Source organism: Ascidiella aspersa, chromosome 8 (genome assembly GCF_963924565.1).
Source record: "Ascidiella aspersa chromosome 8, kaAscAspe10.2, whole genome shotgun sequence".
Lineage (NCBI taxonomy): Eukaryota > Metazoa > Chordata > Ascidiacea > Phlebobranchia > Ascidiidae > Ascidiella > Ascidiella aspersa.
In genome coordinates, this window is record NC_139454.1 from 2,571,402 (window position 1) to 2,587,821 (window position 16,420).

The 16,420-nt window shown below is 37.9% G+C and overlaps 1 protein-coding gene across 1 annotated transcript; it reads left to right on the forward strand.

Moving 5' to 3' along the window:
- Positions 1 to 1,271: 1,271 nt before the first annotated feature.
- Positions 1,272 to 15,953, forward strand: LOC146134856 (uncharacterized). Its single transcript, XM_083395689.1, has 7 exons — positions 1,272 to 1,579; positions 5,784 to 5,896; positions 7,120 to 7,274; positions 11,076 to 11,250; positions 12,068 to 12,276; positions 14,107 to 14,370; positions 15,335 to 15,953. The coding sequence occupies exons 1-7, from the start codon at positions 1,309 to 1,311 to the stop codon at positions 15,951 to 15,953; spliced, it is 1,806 nt and encodes a 601-aa protein (XP_083251815.1). The 5' UTR covers positions 1,272 to 1,308.
- The last annotated feature ends 467 nt before the right edge of the window (positions 15,954 to 16,420 follow it).

Consider the following 16,420-nt stretch of genomic DNA (forward strand, 5'->3'; position numbering starts at 1 on the left):
CGACCCCATTTAGCTGTCAAGAGCCACACAACAAAACACGACTTAGGCAAGTTGTCTCGTGACCACTGGTTATTTAAAGGCCCGTTTACACTACAGCTGTACTGAGCTGAGCGTGAAATTATTTACACTACAGCTGAGCTGAGCTGGACGTGAAATTGCGTTTGTATTAGTAACAAAGCAAAATGACTTTAACGCTTCGATGCCAGTCGAGCAGAGAGTGAAAATCGTTCCAAAGCGTAATTTTAAGCTAGTTGCAGCTGCGAGTTTAGCAAACCGTGAAATGCTCTAAAGTCTAAACAATATCATTTGAATTCAAATTACGCTTTGGTCAGCTCAGTGCAGCTGTAGTGTAAACGGGCCTAACCTGGGTCTGGGTCAAATAACTTGGTAAATATAAATAAATTAAGTTTCTCACTCCTCCGTCAAAGTGCCACTTTTTACTAAGCACAAAACTCTAAAATAAGCACGTTTCTTAGAAATAGGCACGGTATGGCAGCCCTGCTTACAGGGATAGTAATAAGTCCTTTATTAGTCTGTCGGATCTTTTTTTTTGCCTGTTCGCTTGTATGCAGGGCTGCGGAGTCGGAGTCGGTTTGTTTTGCTGGAGCCGGACTTCGGACTCGACTAAGACCGCGTAAAACTACCCGAGTCTCGAGTCCGACGTGCGCATGCGCAGTATCAAATTTTAAACTTTAAAGGCGGCTAAATGTAAGTTGCAAAAGTGTTGTAGCAAATCGTGAAATATTTTTAAACCATGTAATGCGGGTGGATCAATTATGACACCAATATGAGTGGATTGCAGAAAATCCACCTTAATTTAGTTGCGTAAATGGGTAAAATACAAGCTGTAGAATGTAGAGTTACAGCTGGACTCGGGACTCGACAAAATCTTACATTTGGCCGGAGTCGGACTCGGATTTATTTTTTTGGCCGGAGTCGGACTCGGGAGTCGGACTCGGGTTGTTTTTTTACCCGGAGTTCGACTCGGGTTGTTTTTACTTCGCAGCCCTGCTTGTTTGTTTTCCGGCTTCTGGTCGCCATTTTTGTGTGTTCTTAACTAAAAGATTAATACTAATGTTTTCATTTAGATCAAAAAGCGGCAATTTAATTCGGTTTTGCGCGTAGCAAAGCAAATACCGTTTAATTTTACTTTACATAAGTATGATTGTTTGATATATTGATTAAGAGAGCGCATGGAAAAAATAATTAACACCAATTTCTTTCTTTTTTTTTACTAATTTCCGTTCTTATTTTTTCTTGATAGGTTAGTTAGGTTAGGGAGAGAACTAAATCAACTGCAGAACAGTAATGCAGAGTCCAGCCATGGATACATGTAGTCGCCGTGGATTATTACGAGTCGCCATGTTACTTGTTATTTGTGGAGGACTTAGCGTTCTTATTCTGCTCTCTGAGGGCCTAAGTGGATCTATAATGGAACACAGCTTTGCTCAAATGCTGGTTGCTAATTTCAGCAGCGTTCGTGAACTTGAGAAGCACAGTGGGACGACGGTCACTTGGTCAAACAGAACACGTGCCAGTAGCACAAGTGACCCAGTGAGCAAGTACCCTGCTACATCTGGTAAGTTAACAAAGTATATAATTTGCCCGCAAACAGGTTTTTTTATTAGATGTACATTGTGTATAGTGAAGTTCTTTGTTTAAAAGCAACACGCGGATCGCAATTTATTAATCCAGGGTTATTTTATTGATTGGCGTTAAGAGAAACTTACTAGTCCAAGTCAAGTCATTTGGAAAACAACTGCCTAACTGTAGTCATTATACAGGCACAAACAAAAACTGCGATATTGAAGTTTAACAATTTACTTTTTCTACGTGGCTCAGTCCGTGTACGAAACGCCAACGTAAGTTACTTAAATCGAAGTTTTAATTATATACGGCACATTCGTTTTGGAGGCACGTGGTTATAGTAAAAGTTTGTCTACGAATGAATGAAAGACACACACACAAACATATGTCTTTAATAACATCTGTGATATAGCCCCTCGGAAGTTGCTTTATGTAACAACGATTAATTATCTACAAAGTTGTTAGTTGCATGATGCTTATTGTTTGAATTTCGACAAAGATGTTTTATTGAAACAGTTTTGAATAAGGCGAAACAGGCTTGCGGCACACTGTAAATTATGGAGTTTGTAATAATCCACCTTGGGGTGAAAATTTGTAAAAAATCGTTTTAAAATTCACAATCATGTGAAAAAAGGTGTAAATAAAACTCCTAAGCCTGGAACTTTTCACCAACACCGATAGCATGAGATTTATAGCGTGGGAATTGTACACCCTGGGATCCCGAAAGCCTAGTGAACGTCACAGGCGCACGAATGAAATTTTTGTTTTGGCAATGCTTCGAAAATGCTTTTTACTGATCGCAGAACACTCACGCATTTATTTAAAGTATGCTTGAAAGCGTGATTCACGGCCAATTAGATCGTTTAAGGTTATTCTGCGGGGTGCCGATTCTAATGCTCAATGCTGTCGAAGAATATTTCGGAATCACAAATATCTTTGCTTTATTGGTGAACCTCTTACAACTCATTGTGTACGATTGGAATACAAAAAAATATATATATTTAATTGACATTTTTGTTCGAACATGCAGCAATAAATACAGGCACGTGATTATTAAATTGATTTTCTACTGTAAAGTCCAGCCTGTTTTTGCGCTTTAATCCAGATTAATAAAATAAATGTGTCGAGTTTAAATATCAAACGTACAACGGCCGTTACGCGCCAACATAAAAACATTCGATTTTAAAGGCCACATAACATATTATTAAACGACCAGGTACGTGCAATCTATTACAATTGCGCATAGGAAAAAACAGCTTTTACAGAAGTCGTATACGACTTTACAGAAGTCGTATATGTTCCTTGGCCTTTAAAATCGAATGTTTTTACTTCTGTAAAAGTCGTATATAAGTCTTAGGAGCGTCGAGAGAAGTGCGATACTGAACGTTGCTCATGAGAAAGATCGTAAGAAAACCACGAATTTGAGTTCAATTTAAAAAAAAAAAGTTGTGCCACTTAGGTTTCGAAAAATCACACAGAGTTAAGGTTGGTTCACACTAGACGCGTCTGGCGTTAACGGAAAACGTGGACGCCTAAAGCGTAAAAAACGCTTTCGGTTGTGGCAAGTTCAAACATTTCAACTTTGACGCTTTCGGTTAGGAGCGAGGAAATTTGCTGTTAACGCCGGAAAAGCGTTGTTTGTGAACTGGACGATAGGGTTTTGCGCCAGACGCTAATGCCAGAAGCAAAACGCGTCTGGTGTGTGCTAACCTATTTTTAGCGAAGACCTCTGCTCTTTATGAGGAAGTGCTAACACACCCTGGTATGAACACACAACTGTTAAGTTTAGCATTGGCCGTGAACCGGCCAAACGTGCCGTAAATACACTTTAGTGAAGGTCGGCTATCGTTTCGTCCAAGGAAAACACACAAATAAATTCGCCCTGCATTTGCGATTCGCACGGAGAAAAGCGTCCGACGAATTAAAATGTCAGGTACTTTGTGTTTTATTGACGAATAGGAATATATGAAACTTTGTATTTCATTGACAAAGTGGAATTTATGATACTTTCTGTTTTATTGACGAATAAAAATGTGTGAAACCTTTGTGTTTTATCTACAAAGTGGAATTTATGATACTTTCTGTTTTATTGACGAATAAAAATGTGTGAAACCTTTGTGTTTTATTGACGAATAAAAATGTGTGAAACCTTTGTGTTTTATTGACAAAGTGGAATTTATGATACTTTCTGTTTTATTGACGAATAAAAATGTGTGAAACCTTTGTGTTTTATCTACAAAGTGGAATTTATGATACTTTCTGTTTTATTGACGAATAAAAATGTGTGAAACCTTTGTGTTTTATTGACGAATAAAAATGTGTGAAACCTTTGTGTTTTATTGACAAAGTGGAATTTATGATACTTTCTGTTTTATTGACGAATAAAAATGTGTGAAACCTTTGTGTTTTATTGACGAATAGGAATGTCTTTTACCGTGTGTTTTATCCGGATACCGATATACTGTGCCGTGGTTAACTGTAAGCATCAACCGCTCAATTTGTTTTTAAAACGGCACCTTATTCTTTGAAATTTTTTGATACTTAATATGGACGACCGATAATATCGGATCGGAGCCGATAGCTAAGCAAAGTGGGAGATCCAATACCAAATTAATATACGAATTTTATGCATGATTTGAGATCAAATGCAGCGATTTTTATCTTGAAAGGTAGATTTAATATTAAATAGTCGGATAGTTGTACAACTGAAGTAACTAAACTTCGCTAGCCCAACGTTGACATACTAAATTACAAAAATACCTTTGCACGTTAAACTTCAACTGTTGTGTTTCTTTTAGCATAGTAATTACATCGTTGGGTATCGAGCCAGCTCGCAATACTTTTTGCCCAAAATATCGGATATCACTGATAGCAAATTACGACATTGCTCTGTTCAAAATATTAGAAATATTACGATAATTCAATTATGAAGAACTTTATTTCTTTCCCTTGGCGTTAGGTTGATAATTTCACGTTTTCTCAAAATGGCACTATGCGCAACAAAAACTGTATTGCTATGGAATGTAAGTACCGATAACACTTAATTATCGGCCAACAACCGAAACAACCGCTTAGCATTGGGTATCGCAGTGTTTTTGTTTTTACCAGGCGTGCCATTTCTAATGCCCAAGGGTGAGAGATATTTGTGTACCTGTAAAAATTCGGCCGCGCGCAAATGTGAAACGTATTGATAGAAATTCAAAGCATTGTGTCGTAAAATATAGCGAAACAGATCTTCAAAAAAAACGCGCTTTTCGTCAAAATACTCTCAAGGCTGAGCTGTGGGAACAACGGAACTGCTTTTGGACAAACATGTCGTAGAATAAATCATACCCCGTTGTACATATGCCAGGGGTCGGCCCACAAGCGTTAAATGGTAATTTCGATCTGCCATCTGTTACGCTACGACAATTTCAAAACCACCGCCCGAGATCAGCAAACTGTGGGCCGCGAATCAAATGTTGGCCGTTCTGCAATTTTTGGTTGGGCCGCGAGCAAGTTCATTTGTTCATCAGTGTTGTCTTGACCAAGTGCACTCAAGCCAATGTTTTCGAATGAATTGACTTAAGTCTTTTGGGCAAATGACTTGGGTTGAAATAAACTGTTTTCTGTAAGTCTTTTTTGATAAAATTGAGCTATTTATCCAAATGTTTTGAACATCTAACAATCTGCTTGCTATATGTTGCGTTTTTCTTAGTGTTATTGCTCATAATCGTACGAGTTTAAAAATTCCAATAGTTCAACGTTTAAATTTTTTAAGGACGTGGCTTTCAGTTGACTTACTCTAATAATGACTTGACTGGGACTTGACTTCTCAGTTATTCAAAAAGACTTGACTTGGACTTAAGTTATTTTACAAATGACTTGACTGGGACTTAAATCATTTCAAAATGACTTGTTTACATCACTGTTGTTCATGTTCCTGAAAATCCTGGATCCGCTCCTGCAGGCGATTGCTTGTATTAATAGTTCAATTGCTTCGCGAATTGCCAATTAAATTCACGGAAACTTAACATAACTGGTCGTTTGTTAAATAGACCGTGGATAGAAAAAAAACTTCCTGCAATTGAAGGCCATCCTTTAAAAAATATTCAATTATTCATGTTACAAATATTTTCGAAAAATATACAAATAAACTATTTATGTCTGAATTATTAAAAAAACAAAAAAAAAGTATTTCCGAATTATTTTCTCAGATTGGATGACAACAGAAAGTCCTACCAAAGCCCCAGAAAGCAGCGGCGGAACAAATACTACTATGACGTCACAAAAGACATCGGGTTCCGCGCGACTGGGCCAGCTCAGCGAGGTGTGAAGAGATTTTTTGCTACGAGAATCATGAGCTATCCAAAAAACGCGATTTTGCTGAGGGCGGCGACTGACTTTAGACTAGCGATGCTTGCGACTATGTTGTTCCGATACCGGTTATTTTAAGCGTAAAGCATCGCGATCTGCTACAATAACAATGACGTCATCACTGATGCAAAAAATAGAATCGATATTGAATGGTGCACGGCAATATTTTACAGGTGCTAAGTTAAAACAAATTCTTTAGAGTTGGGAAAGTATTAATCTTTGTTAATACATATATATTTTTTTTAAATACCTTTTAAAGAAAAAAAATGCTCATTTAGATCGCGAACCTTAGCAAACATCCTCAAAATAACTTCGTTTTGGATCGACACCGAAACCACCGAAGTATCGGACGATGAACGATACTTGGCACTTGGGTATCGGCTCCGATCCAACATTATCGGGCTTCCCTATTTAGACCACGACTGAGACGTCATTACTAATGTAAAAAAGAGAATTGGTATTAAATGGCACAAACGTATAATGTTTTCAAAGTTGTTAAGTAACATAATTCTTTTGATTTTGGAATAATGCCATAAAAACGCCAATGAGCCTTAAAATTTTGTCAAATCCGAAAACATTTTAACTAATTTTATTTTCATTAAGGAAATATACTGTGGGCCGGATTATTTGACCCAAGGGACGTAGTTTGGTGGCTCGTGATTTAGGCTAAGATTTCAGCGGCGTATTTCGGAACAAGATCGAACTCCAGCCTTGGAGGTTTTAATGTTACTTGTTTGATGACGTAACTGTGTGAAATCACATCAAGCTTTTTCATGCGCTGCGGTAAAAAATGATTGTTTCACACTAGACGCGTCTGGCGTTAAACGAAAACGTGGACGCCTAAAGCGTAAAAACCGCTTTCGGTTGCGGAGACTTGAAATATTTCAACCTTGACGCTTTCGGTTAGAAGCGAGAAAATTCACCGTTAACGCTGGCAACGCGTTATGGACGACGCTAGCGTTTTGCGCCAGACGCTAACGTCAGAAGCAAAGCGCGTCTAGTGTGAACATTTTAAATCGACATCACGAATAGGGTTAAAGCAGCAAAGTTTTTACTTTTTTACTTTTCCGCCAGAAGCAAAGCAAAACGCGTCTAGTGTGAACCAACCTTTACCGCTCCGGTAACAAATTGATTCTCCTTTAACCCGACCTCAAACCTTTCTTTTCAACAACACAGGACTGTGCCTTGGATGATTATGAAGCTGTGAAGACCCTACAGCCAAGGGTGCGACTGGACCCCGACAAGATACTTTACCCCGCGCTGCTGTGGGGCCCAAACAACCAGTTGGAGGGTCTTCGGGAGTCGATATACATGGCAATTAAGCTTAACAGGTGGGTGAATGTCAGCCACAACAGTCAGGAACGGCGTTTTTTTAAGACATGCCGTATCGGTATAACAAATGTTCATTTTTGTACCAGTCCATAGGCTATCCCGCTATATCAGTGGTTCTCAACCGGGGTGCCGCAGCGCCCTAGTGTGCCATTTCTATTCCTCAAGGGTGGCTATAGTGTACGTAATTCAGAATGTTTAAGAATCTGTTTTTTGCTCTATTGGTAAGCTTCTTCATACAACTTTTTGTGCGCGATTAGAGACAATTATATCAAATGACATTTTCCTACATGTTTTAAGTTGATTATGTTCTTCTAATTCCATTTATAGTAACATTTCAGTAAAATACTCAGCGAAAATTCCATTGGGGTGCCGAAAATCTATTTATTATTTCTGAGGGGTGCCGTAAGCCATAAATGGTTGAGAATCACTGCGCTATATACTTGAATGTATTTAGACCAGGGATTCTTAAACTTTTTGTACCGCGGACCCCTAAAATATTTTTTTTGCTTCCTGTGGACCACGGTTGGCAAAAAATTCTCAAAAATGACGTCACAATACCAATAGACTTCAGAAATCTGCAGTTTGCGGTCCACAAAATGGAAAAGTAAAATGGAGTCTAAATGCATTCATTGCAAAAATGTTTATTTTTAGTTAAACCCCTTACTTTGAAAAATAAATTTCTCCCAAAATATTCACTTATATTTCGATATGACCTTCATGGACCCCCTGAAACTAGTTCACGTACCCCTGAGGGGTCCATGGACCCCAGTTTAAGAACCCCTGATTTAGACTAATATTTTAGTTGTATCTTTGCACCCCGCATCGAACAATAAACCCCCCATATGGCAGGGTTTCTTAAAATATTTTTACCGTGGAACACTAATTTTTTTGCTTCGCGTTGACCACGGTAGGCGAGAAATATTCATAAATGACGACACAGTGCAAATCGACTTTCACACATACGCTGATGATTTAAGTAAAATTGAGTCTAAATACATTCAATGCTAAAACGTTTTATTCCTAATTAAACTATTTTATTTTTAAAACCTGATTAATTTTTAAATATACACTAATATTTCAATTTGAGCTTCATGGACCTGTTATGGTTAGTTGTTTTATAAGTTTTGTTATGACGTAACTTGTGACGTCATCGCAATGTTTCAGCGTTTCGGTAAGAATTTTTTTTTGCTTTTATACCTGGTTCCAACTTACAATGGTTGTTTACAGCTGGGAAATTGTTTTGGTATTTACATGTAAGCAAGCAATTAAAAAATATAAAAAACAGAAAAATATTTAGTTTATGACGCTGGTATTAGCAAACGATTTTACAGTTAAGGGTTCCAAAAATGTTTGGTGAAATTAACGTGTTAGGCAAAAAAGCATATCTACAATTCCGGTTTTATTTTTTATTTATTTTATTTTAAGTTTGGTAAAATTTTAAAAACATGGTTTTAGATCGCCGCTTGACCGTACATTGTTTTGTGTCGCTGGTAAAAATCTCCCTATTTTAATTGATATTACAGTTGTCGATTCAGTGCTAAGAATACGGCAAACTCAAACGTAAACAATTTAACATTTAGAAACTTTAAAGTATTGTGTGTGTTTTTACCACAAATAGAGAAAAACAAAACAGTAAAACGAAACATCCACTTAATGTCGTTGGTAAAAATAACAAGTTAATCATTAATGGGTAAATGTAACGGCTTTGATTCATGTGTAATTAGTACAGTTTTGTGTGAACTGGACAAATAATCCGATTAATTCGAATCGTTGTTTGCGAATGGCCTTCAAAAATGTGGTACAAAATCTGCTGGCTACAGAGTCCATTGTATCTGTAGGCTTCGAAAAATAAATGCATTATAAGTTGAATTAAACGGTAGTGCAAGGATACTTATTGCATTTGAAGTGATCCTATGCAATTCATTACCTTTTGGTTAAAGTTTGCAAATGCTCAGGTTACAGCTTTCATTATTGGTAACAGTTTATAAATTTTAAGAGACCGCCGTCCTTTTACCTATAGAAGGGCGTATCCTTATGGAATCCAAAACTATTGGCAGCAGGTTTCTGCTTGTCGATCACTGTTCCGCTGACGCGTATATAAACAATAAAACTTTTTAAAAACCCGAGTAAAACATTATCTAAGTATGTAAACATAGCCTACCTTTCGGCGAAATGCTCCTAATACAAGGAAAGCATATGAAAGGAAAAAAACACCCTAACGGTAAAAAAAATCAAATTGGTCCATCTTAAAAAGTTCGAGTTTGACAACAAACACTCTTTATATGACAAATGTTAACTTTGTTGACTGTAAACATGGTCAAGTGTTGATTGATTTTGGTTTATCTTGGTTGTAATTGACAAAGCACCAATAGCAGGGGTTCTTAAACTTTTTTTACCGCGGACCCCTAAAATTATTTTTTGCTTCACGTGGACCCCTGTAGGCAAGAAATTATTAAAAATGACGTCATAAATGGACGTCACAATCAAATAGCATGTCAGAAATATGCTGATGGTTTAAGTAAAAAGGAGTCTAACATTCAGTGGTAAAGCGTTTCATTTTTAAATAAACTTTTGTTTTTAATTTGATTACTTTTTAAAGGTACACTAATATTTCAATTTAGCTTTCATGGACACCCTGAAATTAGTTCACGGACCCCCAAGGGGTCCATGAACCCCAGTTTAAGAACCCCTGACCTATAGATTGCGCCATCTGATATAACAGTTATTATTTAAAGCGGTGTTGTTTGGTCACATGCATGCATGGTTTTACCTAGACTTGTTAGTAAACCAATTTGAAGAACTCAGGTCAAAGCGGTTGCCACGTTCGGCCGTATAATGCAGCAAACAACGTCACCGACAAAGTATTTTTTTAAGTTCATACTTGTACTACAGATTATAGCACAGCCATGTTTTCTAACCCTATAAATGTGTTTGGTATTTTAAAGGGTTAGCCAAACTCCTTTCACAAACAGCCGGATAACTTAGGACTTAAAGATCGCTGGCTGGGTATAAAACTTTATGTCGAACTTCATTACCTTGATAATAATTGTGAAAACCACGTAAATACAAATACTTTACCAAAAACTGTAGTTAGCCGTAATAGATTGTCATTAAATTTAAAATTATATCAAAATTTGGTTCGAAAGTGCATTCCACAAGTTTTAACTGAACTTTATCTTTAAAGGGGAATATGGCACAGGCTGGTAGATTAGATTCTGCTGGCCAAACACTGGCCGTAATTTGGTGACCTCTGGTCTTTTTTATTCATAATTTACGCCTAACATGCAGCTAAATCCAAGAGGTACGCCGCAAAAGTAAGTTCGAGAATCACTGGAACTGGATTCTTCTAAATGTCACTAAAATTCGTGCTGAAAAGTCAATTTATTGATTTGTTGTTGAAGCGCAAATTTTTTACACGTTTTGATGTGCACTCCACTGAGCAAGTATCTTAATTCCAATGAGGATTCATTTTGAAATGATTTTTGTAAATGGCCGTACTATTGTGTAAATGAAACTTAATCTCACATGGCGCCTCTTTCCTCTTATCTTTCAAGACATAAAAAAATTCACTCTGTATAATAATCATACAAACAGAAATTTCTATACTAATTTTTCATTTCTTATTAGTTTGAATTCTCATGTTATCAATTAATTATGTTTAAGTAAATTGGTTCAACAATAAGTTGCATTATACTGTTTTTAACACCAAAAGTATTTGACAGTTGCCAAACCAGTAGTTTTTTTTACGTTTTTTTACGTTTAGCAGTTTCAAAAATCGGTAAATAACTTCTCCTTTCCAGAACCCTGGTCCTGCCTTACTTCTACCCACAACACAACGACAAGAGTGGGCCGCCAGTCGCAAAAATATCACCCTTCAATCGAATCGACGTGAAAAGCCTCGCTAGGTTCGTGTCTGTGATCGACGTTCATCAGATGCGAGAGAGATGCAACGGAACCTTTAACGTTGCATTTCAGGTGGGTTAAGCTTAAGTTTGCAAACCAGTGTTGTAAACAAGTCATTTTAAAGTGACTGAAATGCAAGTCAAGTCATTTTAAAAATATCTCAAGTCCAAATGAAGTCATTTTCTAAATATTTTAAGTCTAAGTCCAGTCATTTTCAAAATATCTTAAGTCCCAGTCTAGTCCTTTTCAAAATATGTGAAATCCTAATCACGTCATTTTCAAAATATCTTAAGTCCCAGTCTAGTAATTTTCATTATATTTTAAGTCTTAAGTCAAAATTTAAACGGTCAAAATAAATCTAGATGCTAGGAAGCTTTGTTATCAAAGTGTCTAACTGATGTAAAATCGAAAAAAGAAGTATGACAATATATGGATGATTGGTTATTCATTTATTTGACTAATTCACTGTTTCGCAACCTTTTTAGGCTTGCGGCACCCTACAGAAATTATAAAAAAGTTCGCGCCACTCTTGCTCGTATATTTGCTGAGTGGTTAACTGTAACGTTACAATAAACGAGATTGAAACGGCACATTGACTGTGTAACAAGGTTGAAAAAACCTTTTTATTCTTTGGCACTTTTATCGTACACAAAAATGTGTATCATCAATAAACTTACCAATAGAGCAAAAATTGGAATCCTAAATAAATTGAAATATCTCTCGGCACCCTTAAGCGTTGGAAAGGCCACCCTAGAGGGCCGCGGCACCCCGGTTGGGAATCGCTGCTTTAATTTAGCACGTTGTCTTCGCAGTCTGTATTAGTTCTAAGTTGTTTGCGTTTTTGATTGGCAATTCATTTATTTGACTTAATTATCAACTTGTTGCCCAGTCGCGACCGCGTTGGTGCGAGGCTGTTCAGAAGATCCAGGTCGACACAGGGATGGAAATCCTGAACGCCACAGCGATGCCTGAACACCCTGGAAGGTTTAAGTTGAGCATGAAGCCCGGTCCCAAGTGCTGGCAGCCCCAGATCTCGGCCATTCCCAACATAACACGAGAAACAAGACACAACATTAACCGTCTTCCGGAGATATTCAAGTGAGTTAACGTGTTAGTCTCACTGAGAAATCAACAAACTACAAAAATCGCACGTTGGACATAAAATCTTGTATTTAACCTTTTGAATTTGATTAATTTAAACGACAGAGCTCAACAAACTAAAAAATCGCGGGACAGATATGGAATCTTGAATTTAGCCTTTTTAATTTGATAGCATAAAACAAAGAAAACGGTGACACGAATATATGTTGAAATTTATACTTAGCTTCATAAAATTGTAATTTAGTATAGAATTTTATCAAAATTTGGCCCGCCGCACATTTCTAAAATGATGCCAAAATGCCGGTGTTATTTCCCTATTAACCTAAATATTTACCAGATTTAAAACTAAGCTTACTTTGTAATGGTCAATTATCTTAAGTCAATTAATTTCGATGCACTCAAGCCACTGGTTTGAAATAACTTGACTAGACTTAATCCGTTTGTTTAAAATGACTTGACTTAATCCGTTTGTTTAAAATAACTTGAATTAAAAAAGTATGCGTTTAATATAAGTTGGCATGGCTTAATTTTTTTGTGTAGAATAGCTTGATCTGGCTTAGACTTTTGTGTAAAATGACTTGAGTTGATGTGGATGACGGCAATATACTTGCGTTGATTACGCAAACTCCGCCTAATAACTGCGAACCTCTTATACAAGTATTTTTTCCCTCTTGCTGTACGTGTACCACAGATAACGGGACCCACGTTAGTGCTTAACATTTTTCATGCAATTAAGCGTTTACTTAATTAATCTAAATAGAGGAGAGGTTCTTTAACTTTTTTTACCGATGAACACTAGAATTTTTTTTGGCCTCGCGTGGACAACGGTAGGCAAAGAAAATTCAATAATGACGTCATAAATTGACGTCACAGTACAAAGACTTCATAAATCTGCTGTTTTCGGTCCAAAAATGTGAAAGTAAAATGGAGTCTAATATGATTCAGTGCCAAACTGCTTTATTTATAATCAAACTGTTTTCTTTAAACAAATGATTACTTTTTAAATATATACTAATACTTCAAGTAGGCCTTTATGGACCACCTAAAACTGGTTCACGGACCCCTAAGGGGCCAATGGACCCAGTTAAAGAACCCCTGAAATGGAGGAATCAGGTGGCACTATATAATGCAATTTGTATTGGATTCTCGACTAGCTTTCGCACAACCGTTCTACTAGATTTTCTACTGTGGTTGTGCGAAAGCTTGTCGAGAATCAAATACAAATTGCATTATACAGTGCCACCTGATTTCTATATTTAGAATTAGATAAATACGGCCATATACAAGGATTAATTAATCCAGTTTTCTAGACGTTGGCGCCAACTATGTTTATTCTGCCAACTGATCCATTAGGACGTTATCGCCTTTTCGGTTGCCGCGCGTCAACACGATAGGTCTATTTGAGTTACAAATATGGCTTGACAAATTGACTTGTTGTTATCTTGTGATGACAAACTTTACAAGAGGGCATTAGCTCTCTCTTTGTCTTGAATATGCTATGTTTATCTTATATGACTGGAAACCGGTGGCTAATTTTGAAAAGTATTTTCCGTTTTGTTGAGAAATTGAAATCTGTTTGCGACCAAATCTATATCGTTGAAATATTGAAAGTCGATTTTTGAAATTTACCTCCATCAAATGGAAACTCCTATAATGATTTGATATCGGATTGACACCGATACCCCCAAGTATCGGACGAGAACCGATACCACTTTGCATCGGGTATCGGCTAAACGTCCCGATATTATCAGACATACCTCATACAAAGAAAAAGTACATTTAAACCAAGCAAAGGCCCGCATTAACCATTTATTTTATTTTGTCCAGCACCACAGCCAAGTGTGCAGTTCTGCTGTTTCCCTTCTTATCACTCACCACCAGTTTTATGTCCGGATTCCGAAGCCCGCTTCACACGAACCCGGAAGAGCTCGCGAGCGCCACCAGCGACGAAACGGTGGGCGACGCCCCTCTAGCGCTCCTGGTGGACGCGATCGAACACGCCACAGGGAGACCCCCGTATGTGAGAAGGATAGTTGAGCGATTTGTACATGAAGTTATAAACGCGAGCTCGTTTGTTGCTGTGCATTGGAGGTACGTAGTAAAGCGCGGATGGCAAAGGCCTGATTACAAAATAATCATAAAAAGTTTCTTTTTTTTCTTTTTTTTGTAAAAAGTTAGCTGCGCTGAGCTGAGCTTGGCGTGAAATTGCCTTTGTTCTCTGGCTACGTTGGGTCTATTGTATACAAAGTCAGATGATCAAACCGACGCTTGTTGCTACCTCCAGTTTGATTGTAGCCTGGTACAATAAACTAACCGGCATAGGAGATAATGCTGATCTTTATCGCAATTAGAAAAATGCGCCAACACAACAAATTGACTACATTGTTAATATGCAGCCACATTTTACAACTAAAAAGCTTTTTCAGCGCGAATTTCGTTACATGGATACAGGGGTACACTTTCACTTCTTATAGGAATTTATGAAACTACAATTTTAATTTAAAACGTATTAGGTGAAATATAAAATATTTATTTCAGCAAAATTGTCAAAAATTACACTGTGGTTAACTTTGTTGCCGCAATAAACTAAGCAAAATTCCCAAAATCACGCGGTGAACGCTTCGATGGCAGTCGAGCAAAGCGTAGAAATCGCTACTTTTTACAAGCATATAAAGTGAAACCAAACCTTTCAAGCGTATAAGAGCATCACGTTTGATATTTTTATCTTCAATAACGCTCAAGTAAATTTGAAAATGTTTGCTTTAAAGCTCGAAGTTTTAAGAAGTTGAAAATGAATAAAGAGATATTCGAAACCTTCACAAAATGCTACTTGCTTTTGTGCTGGCTTTGATGCTACAACCTCCATCCATTACTTTAAGATTTATTTAAAACGTTCAAAATGCTTCCTACTTTATGGGCTTTGATATTCTTATGTTCCACAGTTTACTGTATAGCCTATAGGATTTTTTTGACAATTTTTGTTTTAATAGCGCCGCATGTTTTCCGCCCTCAACACACTTCTTCACAACATTCGCAAAATTTACTTTTTCTCCAGGTTCGACTCGGAAATGATGCGCAGCCTTTGCAATCAGAAATCCGGCCTTTGCGAGGAAAAACCCAGTCCGTCAGAGGTCGCCCGAGCGCTCGCTTCGGTCCAGCACGATTTGGCTTCGAGCCAAAACTCCCCGGCGCCCATTTACATCGCTGCTCCTCCCACCATACCGGACTTTATCGAGGAGGTGCGCAAAATCCTGCTGCAGCCCGCCGAAGGCGTGACGTCAGGCGCGCAGAACATGACGTCAACGGATAACGTGACGTCAGAGAATAACGTGACGTCATCGCGATTAAATTCGTCGCAACAAAACTCTTCGCATTTGCAATCGGCTCAAATGACGTCACCAGCAATTACGTCATCGTCCGTGTTTCGCTTCAGGGACCTGAGCGCGTTCCTGGAACGTCACTACCCCCCGGGGGGATGCCCCGGCGCCAGGCCGACCCCAAACGAACTCGTTTCGCTCTTGGAGATGGAAATCGCCGCTAGGAGCCGCGCTTTTCTGTTCTCTAGCGGCTCCACGTGGTCGGCCATGGTGCTCCGGACCCGGCCCCCCAAAATGTACCCCCTGGACCGGTCCACCATGCACCTGATTATTAAGCAGAGGAACGCGCGGAGGTGACATGCGTTTGAGTATTCTGTTTAAGATTTTCAGTTCAACATCTCTAGGGATTGCATACATCTATAGGTAATTGTAAACATCTCTATTTATTGCTGTAGAGCAGTGCTTCTCAAGCTTTTAATACGCCACCTACTTTTAATGCAAGTTTTAATGTGCGACCCACAATAAGGTATGACCAAACATATAAAAAACAAATACATGAGAAAAGAAACAATGCATATACATGCAATTTATCAACACATCTAAATGTTGCATATTTCTTACATTGTTGCCTGAATGTTACGTAATGAAAATGCAATATTTTCCTGATTCAATAGAAAACTATAAAATTTAGAAATGCTTCGCGAGCCACACAAAATAGCTTCACAACCAAGCAATGGGTCGCGACCCACTAGTTGGGAAGCACTGCTGTAGAGTGTAGATCATTCTTGGGGGCCCGCCAGCATTCATGGTTCCATTGTTTGCTT

What these genes read in the sequence shown, in the direction of transcription:
- LOC146134856 (XM_083395689.1), top strand. Translation starts at nt 1,309, where the DNA reads ATGCAGAGTCCAGCCATGGATACATGTAGTCGCCGTGGATTATTACGA. An exon ending in CCTTTAACGTTGCATTTCAG is followed by an intron (nt 11,251 to 12,067) that starts GTGGGTTAAGCT and finishes CTTGTTGCCCAG; the next exon opens with TCGCGACCGCGTTGGTGCGA. An exon ending in CGTCTTCCGGAGATATTCAA is followed by an intron (nt 12,277 to 14,106) that starts GTGAGTTAACGT and finishes TATTTTGTCCAG; the next exon opens with CACCACAGCCAAGTGTGCAG.